The sequence below is a fragment of the Dermacentor silvarum genome, chromosome 10, assembly GCF_013339745.2.
Source record: "Dermacentor silvarum isolate Dsil-2018 chromosome 10, BIME_Dsil_1.4, whole genome shotgun sequence".
Taxonomy (NCBI): domain Eukaryota; kingdom Metazoa; phylum Arthropoda; class Arachnida; order Ixodida; family Ixodidae; genus Dermacentor; species Dermacentor silvarum.
The window spans coordinates 142,374,401-142,389,852 of record NC_051163.1 but is presented as its reverse complement, the minus strand read 5'-3'; the positions used below and the strand labels follow the sequence as shown (position 1 = coordinate 142,389,852).

At 47.9% G+C, this 15,452-nt stretch overlaps 1 protein-coding gene across 1 annotated transcript in view; it reads left to right on the top strand.

The window, feature by feature from the left end:
• The window catches only part of LOC119431022 (rab GDP dissociation inhibitor alpha-like), a 131,969-nt gene that overhangs the window by 26,805 nt on the left and 89,712 nt on the right, over window positions 1-15,452 (top strand). The window contains exon 2 of the mRNA XM_049656871.1: window positions 4,839-5,380. Coding sequence (XP_049512828.1) covers window positions 4,839-5,380 — 542 coding nt within the window. The remainder of the gene's footprint in view (window positions 1-4,838; window positions 5,381-15,452) is intronic.

Below are 15,452 nucleotides of genomic sequence, written 5' to 3'. Positions count from 1 at the left end.
TTTCTACATCTGGGGCACTAAATCCACACACATCTATCTTTACAGCGGAAGCATATGCTATACTCTCGGCTATTCAACACATAAGGCTCACAAACGTCGCTAGGGCTATTGTCTTCAGACTCATTAAGTGTGGTCAAAGCCCTAAGCAATCTACAGAAACACAAGAACCCCATTTTTAATGAACTCTACAGTTTATTGTGTTCCGCATATATGTGCAACCAAATGATTGTCGTATGCTGGGTACCTGGCCACAAAGGTATAAAAGGCAATGAAGCTGCTGACAAAAATGCTATGTCATTAACCTTTAGCGATACAGAACCAAATATCCCCATCCCTGTCACAGACCTAAAGTATTTTCTACGCCGTAAGCTGACGAAGCATTGGCAAGGAGAGTGGGATACCCTGGTACTAAATAAGTTACACATGATATAACCAAAACTAGGGAACTGGATAACTGGGAAAATGGCACGATATAAAAAAGTGCTTGTTTGTCGATTAAGAATAGGACACACTTGCAGTACTCACTCTTACCTCTTGACTGGGAATGATCCTCCGATTTGTAGTAAGTGCTGCAATATTCTGACAGTTGTCCATGTTCTTATTCAGTGCCCTGCTATAGAAGCAGAGAGGAAAAGGTATTTCTCTTCTGCATATCGTGAAAACGTACCTCTTCACCCATCATATTTTCTTAGCCATGAACCGCTTTTTAACCTGAAAACAGTTTTAGAATTCTTAAATGAAGTAAACACCCTGAAAATCATTTGGCCAGGTAATTTTAGCAAGTGATTAATGGCCCTTGTATTCAAGGGCTCACTTCAAGCCCTAGTATCACTGTTATATGTCTTACATCATGCGTTTTTAACGAAACCCATTTGCCATAGCCCACATCACTAACTAGGTAGTGTCATTATTTTACCACTTACATGTTTTACACCATTTACAGCGACAGTTTTTTAGGCCCTTCTACAGCCATGTCAGATCTACTTTGAGGAACTTATTGTCCACGCCATCCACAATTCATCGATAACATTACCATTTGTCATGGCGCTCTTTGGCCATACCTGGCCCTTGCGCCATAAAAGACCACACATCATCAACTGGACGAGACATATTAACACTTTAATAAGCTCGTGCAATTACAAACTGTTTTCTTAGATGAGCTCTCAAGCTCTCCACTCCTGCCGTTCACCTTATTGCATTTAAGGCAATTGTTCAACCTACTTTAGATTATGCATCCATAATTTGGTACCCTCACACTAGAAAAAATATCAGCGAAATGGAAAAATTCGAGAGCTGTTAGATTTATTTATAAGTTTCGGCCGTACTTCACTAACATGTTTATTAGCAAAAGCCAACCTCCCAACACCTACACAAAGAAATGAAGTATTCAGATTGAAATTTTTCTTTCAGTTAAAGGTTATTTTAAGTTAGACTTATCACATATACTTAATTTCTCCACAGGATATGCCACAAGGCAGAGGCATGCCTTTACAATAACCCCATTCTCCACCCGTAATAACACATTCAAGTATTCGTTTTTCCCTAGGACAATTACAGAATGGAATAATCTTAGTAATGAAGTTGTTTCCCAGTCATCCTTGAACCTTTTTGCTGCGCAGCTCCAGCAGTGAGTGTCTGAACATGTGCTCCTGCTGTTTAATTTAATCACTGTAGCGATTCTCCACTCGTGATCAGCTTGAATGTAGCGCTGATTTCATTATATGCCCTTATGCCTGTTTATTGCAAACCGTTGTCTTGTCTGAAAGTGTGTACATACCTTACCTGTTTTATATTTATTTGTTTTGCCGGTTTGTAAATTTGGCAAATGTATATCCACCCTGCCAAAACCCTATGTTAGGGTTGCAGTATTCATAAAATAAATAATGTTGGTCACTTGGTGCAAGACCCGATATGGGCCAGATATGGGCTTTCGCAAACTAACTCGCTGTGACGGTGTCCAAAGAAGGACCAGGGTTAAAGTGGGCATCGCGGTGACGGGCAGCATAGAAGCGTCGTTGCTTTTCCTGCGAAGCGGTAAGGCACAGGCGTGCAATCTGGCGTGCCTCTACAGCTCTCAGGATAGCGTCACGGTTGTATTCTGACAATGTGTCAAGAACGGCAGGAAGGAGCCTGTCAAATGGCCGCATAGGAGTTCTTCCGTACAAGAGATAAAACTCAGAATAACTCGCTGAGGCATGTCGGGAGGAATTATAGGCTAATGTAACGAAGGGCAGAGTGGTGTCTCAGTCATGATGGTTGGCAGAAACGTACATAGCAAGCATGTCTTTGATAGTCTATCAAGACAATCTTTGAGGCCGTTTGTCTCAGGGTGGTATCCTGTTGTCAACTTGTGTTTTGTAGCGCAGGAGTGCAAGAGGTCTTGAACAACCTTTGATAGGAAATAGCGGCCCCCGTCTATGAGGAGCTGTCGAGGAATGCCATGGTGAAGTATCAAGTCTTCGAGGAGGAAGTCTGCGATGTCGGTTGCACAGCTGGTTGCGAGAGCCTGAGGGATCGCATGCTTGTTCGTGTAGTCTGTAGTGACCTTGCTATCCACTTATTTCCTTAGGCAGACAGTGGGAAAGGGCCAAGAAGGTCAACGCAAAAGAATGGCTCCGATGGTACGTCAGGGATTGAAGGCGGCCGGCCAGCTGGCAGTACTGCTGGTCTCTTGTGGCGCTGGCATTTCTCACAGGAAGCGACGTAACGGCACATGGAACGGTAAATACCCGGCCAAAATAAGCGATGCCGAACACGGTCATACGTCCTAGAGACTCCGAGGTGACCCGCGGTAGGAAAATTGTGTAGCTGTGCGAGGACGGTTTGGTGCATACGTGTGGGAATAACCAAGAGCAGTGCAGGACTGTCATGGTGCATGTTGTAACTGTACAAGACGCCATTCTGCAGCACAAACATACACAGTGAAAGGGAAGGTGTCTCGGAAGTCAACCGGAGAATTGACGTCGTGCAAGTAGGGGGTCACGGCGTTGCGCATCTCCGATGTTTTGAAACGCAGCAAGCGACAACCCGCAGGTGTAGTCGCAGCTGTCGGGAAGCTCCAGTGGGTCTACTGGATGGCGCGACAAGCAATCAGCATCTTCATGCAATCAGTCGCTCTTATGCTCAATTGTGTATGAGTACTCTTGGAGCTTTCATCCTAGCATAAGGCGTGATGGTTGGTGATAACTGTGAATTGCCGGCCGTACAAGTAGGCAGAAATTTACCACTGCCCAAACGAGGGCAAGGCACTCGCGTTCAGTAATGGAGTAATTGTGCTCCGCTTGGGACAGAAGACGGCTAGCGTACCCAATAATGCGGTCGCAACCTTGCTGGTGCTGAGCCGAAACGGCACCGATTCCATGTCCGCTGGCATCAGTTCGAACTTCCGTTGGAGCGGTCACATCAAAATGGCCGAGAACAGGTGGTGAAGTGAGCCGCATGGTAAGCTCGGTATGCAATAGCTTGTTCCGGACCCCAGACAAAAGCCGCGTCTTGATAAGTTATGTGAGAGGGCGCACAACGTTAGTGGAATTGCGTACGAACCAGATTGAAGTATGAGCAGAGGCCCACAAAGCTTTGAACGTCATTGGCACAGGTCTGCATGGGGAAATTGTTGACAGCGCTAAGTTTCTTGGGATCGGGGTGGACACCAGAAGAATCGATGAGGTGTCCGAGCACAGTAAGTTGCCGGCGGCCGAAGTGGCATTTTGATGAATTGAGCTGAAGGCCAGCCTTGCAGAAAACAAAGAATTGTTGAAAGACGATCGAGGTGCATGGCAAAAGTTGGTGAAAAGACAGTAACGTCATAGAGGTAGCTCAGGCAGATTGACCACTTAAAACTGTGAAGGAGAGCGTTCATCATACGTTCAAATGTAGCCAGGATATTACATAACCTGAACGGCATCACTCTAAACTGATAAGAGGCCATCAGGCGTAATAAAAGCGGTCTTTTCATGGTTCACATCGTCAACTGCAATCTGCCTGTACCCGGAGCGAAGGTCTATCAAAGAAAAATATTTTGCACCATGTAAACAATCGAGGGCTTCATCTATCTGCGGCAGGGGATACACTTCTTTTTTGGTTAACCAAACTTTGTTGAGATGGCGATAGTCGACGCAGAAGCGCCAGCTGTCATCCTTCTTTCGCGTGAGCACGACCAAAGAAGCCCAAGGGCTGCTAGAAGGCTCAATGATTTCTCGGGCAAGCATCTTGTCGACTTCCTTCTGTATGACTTGGCGCTCAGTAGGGGAGACGAAGTAAAGCTGTCGGTGTATCGGGTTAGCGTCGCCGGTGTGTATCCGATGTTTCACAACAGACGTTTGACCCAGTGGCCGGTCATCGAGATCAAAAATGTCCCAGTAAGAATATAATGTACCAAAACAGCAGTATAATGTGGCGGTTAATAGTCGTATAGTCTGTATGGCTGCCTGGACTGCTCTGATGTGACGATGGGTGAAGTGCGCTGTTATAAAAGCAGTGGGGCTTTGTTGCTCATTCCCGATGCAGGCGCAGTACCCACAATGAAACCACAACGGCCTTGGAGCAGTCCACGTGCACATTCGTTGATCTGCATTGTCAGTTGATTCGGATAATCATGCGGATTATCGACACCCGTGTATTTGGTGAACTGCGGCAGTATAATGCGGCGGTTATACGGCTGCCTGGACCACTCTCTCTTAATGCAGCTCACTGAATACTGCCTTCCCAGTCATTCATTTTCTGCAGTTCCTCGAGCCAACTTATTTATGAGGCTTTTGTTTGACTGAGGTGCCTTGAGCCTCAATAGTGGTTGTCCAGCTGTTATGATGAGCCTTAGTTTTGTGTTTGTCTCTGTGCAGGAATGCATCCTGAGCGGCATGCTGTCGGTGAGCGGCAAGAAGGTTCTGCACATGGACCGCAACAAGTACTATGGGGGTGAGTCTGCCTCCATCACACCGCTGGAGGAGCTCTTCACCAAGTTCAGCCTGCCAGCGAGCCAGCTGGACGAGTACGGCCGCTCACGTGACTGGAATGTAGACCTGGTGCCCAAGTTTCTTATGGCCAATGGCCAGCTGGTCAAGCTGCTCATACACACGGGCGTCACGCGCTACCTCGAGTTCAAGTCGGTCGAGGGCAGCTATGTCTACAAGGCGGGCAAGATCCACAAGGTGCCAGCCGACGAGAAGGAGGCTCTGGCATCCAGCCTCATGGGCATGTTCGAGAAGCGCCGCTTCCGCAACTTCCTCGTGGCCGTGCAAGACTACGCCTTTGACGACCCTAAGACTTGGAAGGATGTTGACCACCAGACCACCACCGCCTGCCAGCTGTACGAGAAGTTTGGCCTCGACAAGGACACTGCTGACTTCACAGGACATGCCCTGGCCCTGTACCGGGATGACGAGTGAGCTAGCATTTCAGTCAACTGCTTATTCTTAAGGCCGTGCATGGCTTCTGTGCCAACGTATCAAGATTTGTGTGGACTGGTAGTGGCCAGGTGATGCGGGGGGGGATTTGGCACAACCGTTTAACAGAGCAAGCATGATGTTTGCATGTATGATAGCATGCCTCGCATTCACTCGCATGCCATCTGCAATGCCTTCCAGCATCTAAGGGCCATTGTGACTGCTGGGATGCCACTGCTACACCAATTATGCAAAGAGGCTAACTGTGCTACATCCTGCTACATTTCAGCAAAGTATGAGAAATCTGTGCACACTCTGCACTGAAGGGGTTGCTCGGGCTCTCAAGCGCCGTTTTACCGTGCCATCTAAAGTGGCATTGCATGGACTGCATTAGCTCCACGGTGGCCCGATCTTACTGCCCTTTCTTCCGTGCGGGTTGCTTAGGCAATGGGACAACCTCATTTTTCGGGCGGCAGCGAGCGGTCGCACTGGAGCTGATCCATACCCTGCACTGCCGTCTGACCAATGTAAAATGGTGACAAAAGCTTCTGACGATGTATGGTGCCTTGCTCGATTTTTGTGCACATTGGCGCGGACATGGCGGCTGCGAACAATATTTACGCTATTCAATTTGTTAGCTATCCCCCACTTTTCTTGGCGTGATTTCACGGCGTAAGAATGGCGTACGGCGGCTACTAACATTTTGGTCGACTCTGCACAAAACGTCAACTTTCACTGCTTGATACTGGTGAAGCGGCGCCGGTTAAACTTTGCCGTATCGTACGGCCGTGACGAAAATTCGCTGCCAGCCGACGCGGTGGCGGGCAGGTCGTCGGGGCGAGATGGCCACGTTTGGACCAGTAAACCGCTTCGACGATAGGTTGGGAAGTCGCGAGCTAGACTGGGTGTCTGGAAGCGGAGACTCGGTCTGCGGGTGACATGCCGGCAACTACTGCGAACGCTTTCGCGAAGTTTGTTTTTGCACTTACTGGGTGGAATGGTGAAGGCAGAAGGCTCGAAACTGAATTCTCTGATCACAACCTAATCTGACAGCGTGTGCAAAGTCAAAGGTCTGCACTTGGCGCGTGACGCACATCGATGTGGGAACGCGGACTGCTGTCCACCATCGCAGTACTAGATCGTTATCCGTGAATCACTTATTCTACCGCTGGCGGTACCTTTATTCAAAAGAGTGCTCCATCTTAAAGGACACATTCATAAGAGCAAAGGTTTTCAAAATGTGTCCGAATTCTGTATGTAACACATTAAAGTGCTTTCATGCTTTTTTAAGCCACTGAAGTGTTTTTTAAGCACATCTTAGCACACCACAGCTTCATCGCAGTCCGGAGGGGGGGGGGGGGTAATTTTAATGTGATAGTGTGAAGGGCCCGGTGTCGCAGAACATCCGGCATCGGCGTGCGGCGGCCGCGGCCAGGAAAGTCGTCCCGAACCGTCACGACCGTGCAGGCCCTCCGCAAAGTAAAATTCGTTAGAAAAATCCAAACATACAATTTAACCACAACCTACAGGTAGGGGGGGGGGGTAATTTGAATATACTACAAAACATAACTACAGTGGAACCCCGATTGTATGACTGAGGGGACCATGCAAAACCGTCGTATAATAGAAAAACTAACAATATAGACAGTGGTCAAAAACGGGTACAGACCGCCTGAATAAGCCCGCGGCACGAACCTGCCTGCTTCCAAGGAAAGTAGATGAAATTAAGAAAATACCGTATTTATTCGATTGTAATGTGAGTTCTATTTTTCATGATTTTCATTGCTTTTTGATTTAAAACTATTTTAAATCGGATGTTCTAAACCCCACGATTTTTTGCGTAGCGTTAGTTACATTGACAACTTGTAACTTCACGTCTCGATCCAATCCGTACACAACTTGACCGAAGTCGCAACTTGTTTTTGATGGGAATCGACGCTGGTTTCGCTGTGCTTGTGACTGGTTATGATGCTGCAATATCCTACGGCCTTTTGCGGTTCGACTCCGTTCATTCGCAACGTTATGACGACACAGTGCATTCTGTATGACGGTCGCCTCGAGAGACGAGCAATTGTGATAGCCGAGGAGCTGGGAAAGTCCGTTGCAGATCCATGTCGACGTCAACGAGTCGGCGATTTGCGGATCGCAGGACTAGCGGCAGGCCCTCTTTAAATGCAGCAGGCCCTCTTTAAATTACATTAGTGGTTTTATTTTTTATTTCATTTTTTAAAAAATTCGCTTGACTTTGGAAAGTCGCGCCTCGCATTTCGCGGGTCGTGTTACATTCGGGTAAATACGGTATTGCCCACCCATTATCAGCCGGCTGCAGTGTGCTTACGTGCCAGCCTCCGTCTGCTTAGAACGTTTATTTTTCTCGGACGGTACCAGAGAAGCGTCCTACGAGGCAGGTCAGTGTAAAATTGCGCCTTATAATCGAGGTTTTTAATACATAATTTCTATGGGGGTTTTGCCGGGACCTAACCACTTCGTTTTAAAATGCATGTCGGCGCATGACCGGGGATGTAGAATTGAGCTTCCACTGTATGTTATGCGGAAACTGAAACACAAACCCCTTTTCCGGCATTTCTACCATTGATACAGCAGTGCACAATGGTCTGTGGTCTTTGTAAAAACCCCATCCAGATGGCGCTCGCCTCCTCGGCAATGGCACACCGAGGCGAAGGTGCAGAAAAAAGAAAGCTGCAGTTGCCGGGAAGCCTAACAGTTGGGGATCTTTGAATGCTATCGCGTTCCTCTCTTATCCTTCACATTTTTAGGGTTTGGATTTAATTTATGAACCGGTGACCACTTTCTGCTTTCTCATGCATTGCCCTCTGTAATAGCCCCATATAATAAGTTTGCAATCGCTTTCATAAACCTGCTCCGAAACACATTTTTTGGCTGTTACAAAAGGGGATGGGCCAGTGGGCATCACTGTGACTTGTGAATCCTGTGAGTGCTTTTCTAAAGATCCGATGTAGTGCAGTCACCTGCACTTGTACTGTGGAGCAGCTTTGGAGTGATATTTGCTTTCACATGGCTGGATTTAGGACGCATTATTTGAGCTGCCACGGCCATAAGTAAGGGCCTATATTGCAGACAATGTCAGCTGTGCGCTGCAGTATGAACTTGCATGGCTCAAATAATGTGCAAGCTGACAGTGGACTATGCTATCAACCCAGTTGAGATTCCAACACCTATGTTGGCCTGATTGGCAAGAACTGCATGTGCTTTCCGTTGCATGCTGGAGATGTCACATAGCCAAAGATGATTGCCATGCTTACGGATTGCAAAAGAACTGAAAGATTGATCAGCTGGTAAACCTGTAAGTTCATTGTAAACCTGCAGCACACGCAAAGGAGATAGGAAGCTAACAAACAAGCACAGACTCCTAACTTGGATTATTTCAGGGATCAATTGTACAGGTGCCCACAAAATAACTCGGAATGCCGGATCGGTGGCTGCTCGTCGGCGGAGCGCGCCAGCGAAAAAGTGGTGCCAGGGCCTGCGCATGCGCGGTCTCCCTAGCATGCTCACCTTGGTCCCCAGTGCATCTAAATAGGTGTTGCCCTGCTCCAAACGAATAGCGTTGGGTGCTTTTTAGTGTTGTCACAGGGGGGCTGTGCGGATGCGGTCTCTGAAACACTGTGTGCGCGCGTGTACACGCAATGGAGCATAAGCGCTCGTATTCCGTAGTGTTCAGATGCAACCAAGGACGGGGAAAAAAAAACGATCACGATAGGAAAGAGTGTCACTGTGCAATTAGTTACCCGGCGGGCTTCAGGGGTGGCGACTTTCGTCGCTGACATTCACGGCAGCCTTGTGGGTTCTTGGTGTTTCACAGGAGACCAACCACCGCGGGTTCGAGCTTAGCGAGCCACAGGGCCGCGTCAGCTGTTGCCTCCAGCACCGCTCGCGCGCGAGCTCAGAGGCCGCAAGGGGCTACCGAGCGACGCACGCAAAAACACAGTAAAGCCCTGAGTTGACGAAAACCGTTTACTGAAACCGTCGGCACCAGCACTGCGCAAACGCCCGCGCGGCGGGAGCCAAAGGGGTCCCGCACCAGGGCGAAAATACAATAACAGGCGCCTATAGCACGTCGCGGCGAGAGCACAGGCTCAAGCTGGGACACGCCGCTAGGAAAAGTCCCGGCGGCTATGCTACTTGCTCTGGCGATAACCAATGGGTCAACTCGCGAGAGCACGGGCAATATGCTTAGGCTTTGGCAAGTGCGGCTCGGCGGGGTACGACCTCGCACGAGCACTAATGGCACCGCTCGTCGGCTTAGCGTCGGGAAAGGATCAGCACAAAGTACGCGCTCCCCACACGGGCAAAGGCACCGTGCGCGAGCTCCAGTCCTAGTCACAAAGGTGTCGGCGGACGAGAGGAAAGCATGAACGTACCGTGCGCTGGTCCCGGAGAGAAGTCCCGAGGCACGCTCCGCCGCTAGCAGCCGAAACGCCGGCCGCCTCGTGACGTCAGCGCCCCGCCCTCAGCGCAACCGCCGCGTGCGCAGTGCCACCGCGGGAACCGGTTACGCGGAGGACGGGGAAAACCGGGGGACGGCAGAACAGGTGATAGCCCGTGCAATGACGGCGGCGCAGCCCTCAATCCCAACAGCCTTTAACATACTGTTTGACGCTTGCTGAAAGTCCAGGCCAGTAATACATCTCACGCACTCTAGCAAGCGTTCGTGAGGAGCCGAGGTGGCCAGGTGTAGGCTCGTCGTGACAAGCGAAAAGAATATCGTCCCGCAAGTCTTTGGGAACTACTAGGAGGTAGGCTCGGTCATTCGGGCGGGCGTTCTTCTTGTACAGCACATTGTCTCGTAGACAGAAGGACGTCAAGACGTGACGTAGATGGCGTGGTATGGTTGTTTGACGGCCCTCTAGGTGGTCGATGAGAGGTCGAATTTCAGCGTCGTCACGCTGCCATCTGACCAAGTCCGACATAGTAAGGGCGCCCAGGAAGCCCTCGTCGTCCTTTGACTGTCGACTGACAGATTCAGCGGGAGCACGCGACGTGTCGGCGTCTTCGTGCTTGCGGCCAGACTTATAAACTATGGTGACGTCGAATTCCTGTAGCCGCAAGCTCCACCGTACCAGCCGTCTTGAAGGATCGCGTATGTTCGCCAACCAACATAGAGCATGGTGGTCTTTCACCACTTTGAAGAGACGGCCGTAGAGATAAGGGCGAAACTTCGTGATCGCCCAGACGACCGCGAGACACTCCTTTTCTGTAGTAGAGTAGTTCGCCTCGGCACGGGACAGCGAGCGGCTAGCATAAGCTATTACTCGTTCAATGCCGTCTTGACATTGGACGAGTACAGTGCCAAGGCCGATGTTACTGGCGTCAGTATGCACCTCGGTGTCAGCCTCTTCGTCAAAATGTGCCAGGACGGGTGCTGACTGCATGCGTCTGTGTAGTTCAGCGAAGGCCGCTTGTTGCTCATTCGTCCAGGCAAATGGCGTGTCATCCCTGGTAAGTTGAGTCAGGGGTTCCGCATTCTTCGAGAAGTTGTCGATGAAGCGGCGATAATACGCACACAAGCCCAGGAAGCGTCGGACGGCCTTCTTGCCGGCAGGAGGAGGAAAAGTTGCTACAGCGGCAAGCTTGTCAGGATCGGCTTGAACTCCTTTGGCGCTGACTACGTGTCCGAGAAACTTGAGCTCTTCATTACCGAAGTGGCACTTCTCCGGTTTAAGCGTGAGGTCAGCCGATCGGAGCGCTTCTAGCACGTGCCGCAGGCGATGAAGATGTTGCTCAAATGTTTCAGAAAAGACCACTGCGTCGTCAAGATACACAAGGCAAGTCTGCCACTTCAATTCAGCGAGGACAGTATCCATCATTCGCTGGAAAGTTGCTGGGGCTAAACACAAACTGAAAGGGAGCACTCGAAATTCGTAAAGGCCGCCGGGAGTCACAAAGGCAGTTTTCTCGCGGTCTCGTTCGTCTACCTCGATCTGCCAGTATCCACTTTTCAAATTGAGTGACGAAAAGTACTCGGCACGCCGCAGTCTATCTAATGAGTCGTCGATACGTGGCAGTATCGCCACAAACGCCACACCGCGCGCCGATGCTACACCATACTAGAGTGTACTAGAACATGGAGAGCGCCCGGAACGGCTCCATTTTCAATGCATAGAAAGTGAAGCCAAACGACCGTAACGCCGCTTGGGGCACTGCAATTGGTAGCACACACCCCGCCGTGGCTCAGAGATAGAATGTCTGCTTCCCACGCAAAAAAACGGGTTTCGAATCTCGGCAGGAGACAACGTTTTTCCGTTCTTTTTACTACTTCATGCGTTGATTTTTTTATTATTTATACTGCTGCTTAACACTTGCTTCCGTTGCTATGCAATGCAACAAAAAGTCAAGCAGAAGCTGAAGGAATAATAACAAAATAACCATGTTTTGCAGTGAACGATAATGTTTGCAGCGACACCTCACGGGAACCAACAAAACTATTCCAACCAAAGCATGGCCTCCGAGAATAGCACGCATACAAAACCCCGCCGACGCCTGCTTGACAGGCTCCGCTGTGCGCTCAAGGCTCATTTACACTACGCCGACACGGCACCGATTTTGGTCAGCCTACTGTTGGTGACAGCATTTTCCGTCATGTAGACTAAAGACACTAAAGAGAACAATGACACTAAAGAGAACACTGACAAGGAGGTACACTTAGAAGCATTAACAGCTTTAGATAATTTCTGGCGATGAAGCTCCTTACACGGGCGCTATGGCTTTCTTTCGCCTTTACCTTATTTATGTAGCCCTTTGCTGGGATGAAATTCTTGTCGATTGCTTGTGCAGCTTTTTCGCGAAAAACCCGGCTTGGTAACGCAACAAAGCCACCTTCCTTGTCTGCTTGTAGGAGGCGAACATTGTTTTCCTTGAAGTAAGTGACAATGTCTTGGGTTGAGTCATGAGGACGTAGCTGAGTGCATCTAATGTTCTTCAGAAGGCAGTTCTCATCATCCAAAAGGCACCGTTCGGGGTCGTCGCTGTCTGCCTTGTCGGCTACACGCCTGTTGAGTGCCAGCAAGTCATGCGCCTGTATGCCAGGGGACAGAGTACTTGGGTCCTTTCTTCAGTGTCTTCGAAATGTCTTCAGGTAGCGTGAGGTCTCCCAGGACAAGAAGCTGGCTGGCTTCGAAACTACTCTCCTGGATTCCCTGGGCAGGTGATTAAACGTACGCCGCTACCAGAACTCGGCAGTTTGGGCAGCCGCTTGCCTGAAGACCTTGAATTTCCGTTCAGCGCTCTACCCAGTGTCGGTTTGGTGGCACAACACCTTCAGACAATCATTAATAAGCCGACTTTGCCTCCACAATTCCGCTTTCCATAGGCGATGGAGCCTCTTCGCATGTCCAACAGAGGCTTGACACTTCCAAAGAACGCTTGAACTTCGACCGGCACCAGTCTCTTGTCAAGGCAATAAGTCGGGTATCTCGTGTGGCACGTAGCAGAGGCAATAGATGCAATTAGTAGACATGGCTCTGGAGAAGGAACGGCAAAGAAGGGCCCACTATAGAAGAAATGTAACGTATCAGGACTTGTTGCTGGGCTAGTTGGTTCATCTGATTCCGTAGTGTTTAGACGCAACCAAGGACGAAAAAAAAAAGAAACAATAAAAAAATCCCCCCCCCCCCCCCTCGCTGTGGTAAAAGCCATACAAGGCCGTATGTGACTTGCGCGGTCGGTGTGATGTACGAAATTCCACTTGATTGCGGCAGGGTTTATATCGGTCAGACAGGCCGTTGCATCAATGATAGGGCAAGGGAACACGAGCTGTCTATCAAGAATAAGATTAGTGCACATTTACCTATGCACTGTGATTCCTGCACACGTGAGGCAGACTTTTTCAATATCCAAATTCTTGGCAAAAGCAAAGATTCCCTGGCATGGGAATTAATGGAGGCTTATTTCATTGCTATGAAACATGACATCTGTGTCAGCAATACGTCTGTGGCTTTACGCAGCACTGAACACCAGTTTCTGCATTATATGATTGGGTACTGATGCAAACTTTGTTATGTGTGCAAATGTACGTGCGCACAAGGCCATCTTCTCCTATAAATTTGACCCTTGTCTGCTCTCAATAAACTAGTTGCAAGTGACTCTCTTTCCTGTCCTGATGGTTTTTTTCCGCCTTGGTTGCTTCTAAACACTGCGGAATAAGATGAACCAACTAGCCCAGTAACAAGTCCTGATATGTTACATAAGCGCTCGTGCGTGTGCGTTAATGGGCATTGGTGCCTTTTAAAGCGAAAGGCTTAACTGGCTCATTAATCATGGAATGTGACCATCGAGTACACTTGCGGTAGCAAAAATCAGAAAGCGGCGTACTGCGCCTCTACCGTTCAATTAATTAAGCATGTAAAAATAAATGAAACACCAAGTAGCTGAAAGTAATTAAGAATAATTGAAGAGACCCAAAGACTAATTGGCAATACCATACTAATTGGCAAAGGGTAATTGGCAATACCAATACACGACACCTTTATTTAAGCATGCTAAAGTGAATTACTAAGTAACTAAGAATAATTACAAATAATTAAAAGTAATTAAGGGTTGCAAACAGTAATGGAGACTACTTAACATCAATTGGAGACTCCGTGATAAGTCTGGTCACGCCAAATTAACTCGAGTTCCAAAGAGTAGTACATACCAATTAGGATCAATTCAAGACTGTGTAACAGTAAGAACGTAATTGAACCTCCTGATGGTTTTTTTCCGCCTTGGTTGCTTCTAAACACTGCGGAATAAGATGAACCAACTAGCCCAGTAACAAGTCCTGATATGTTACATAAGCGCTCGTGCGTGTGCGTTAATGGGCATTGGTGCCTTTTAAAGCGAAAGGCTTAACTGGCTCATTAATCATGGAATGTGACCATCGAGTACACTTGCGGTAGCAAAAATCAGAAAGCGGCGTACTGCGCCTCTACCGTTCAATTAATTAAGCATGTAAAAATAAATGAAACACCAAGTAGCTGAAAGTAATTAAGAATAATTGAAGAGACCCAAAGACTAATTGGCAATACCATACTAATTGGCAAAGGGTAATTGGCAATACCAATACACGACACCTTTATTTAAGCATGCTAAAGTGAATTACTAAGTAACTAAGAATAATTACAAATAATTAAAAGTAATTAAGGGTTGCAAACAGTAATGGAGACTACTTAACATCAATTGGAGACTCCGTGATAAGTCTGGTCACGCCAAATTAACTCGAGTTCCAAAGAGTAGTACATACCAATTAGGATCAATTCAAGACTGTGTAACAGTAAGAACGTAATTGAACCAAATTATGACCAATTAATATTTATTTAAGTAACCGATATAAGTGAACAATTGAAAATGAAATGACGTCAACGCATTAAAGCTTTCGCCGTCAAAGTCGTCTTAGCAATCGGTATGGGACCCCACTGAATTTTTTTTTCACACGCATTTAACTCGCACAGCTGAACACCCCCTTGATTAACAACGTATCACTACACTGAAAAAAAAAAATGAATGTTTGCGTCAGCCAATGCAGACACGTGATCAAACTCCCTACTTAAAGTGAAGCGAAGCGGCCAGATTTCGTAAATAAGTAGCGCACTAAGCGAAGTTCATTGTCACTGCGGAACATTGAAGAGACCTTTATTATAGTGCGGCATGCATAAAGTTAATTCCTGTGCATGAAATTGGCGTGTTGGAATACGCCGTCTGATGTCATTTTGGAAGCTTTTATTACTGCATGCAGTCATCCTTGTTAAAGAAGCCGTCGTGTTACAGTCCAAGTTCTGATCTTATTCCCAAGTAGTAAATGCGTCTCGGAATATAATTTAACAAGGATTAAAATACATCGTGCAACACGATAATCAGGTTGAAAAGTTCGCTCTAGTGCTATTATACTCGAGCCGTGGTGCTCGCCCACATGAAAGGTAAGCTATGAATTTATAGTTTCTTTAGGCGAAAGAATTAACTCAGATATGCAAGCCATTAGGTATAATTAAAAGTAGAGCATGGTGAACTCGCCACTCAGTTATAAACGCTCATGAATTTCATCCACTCAAGCTA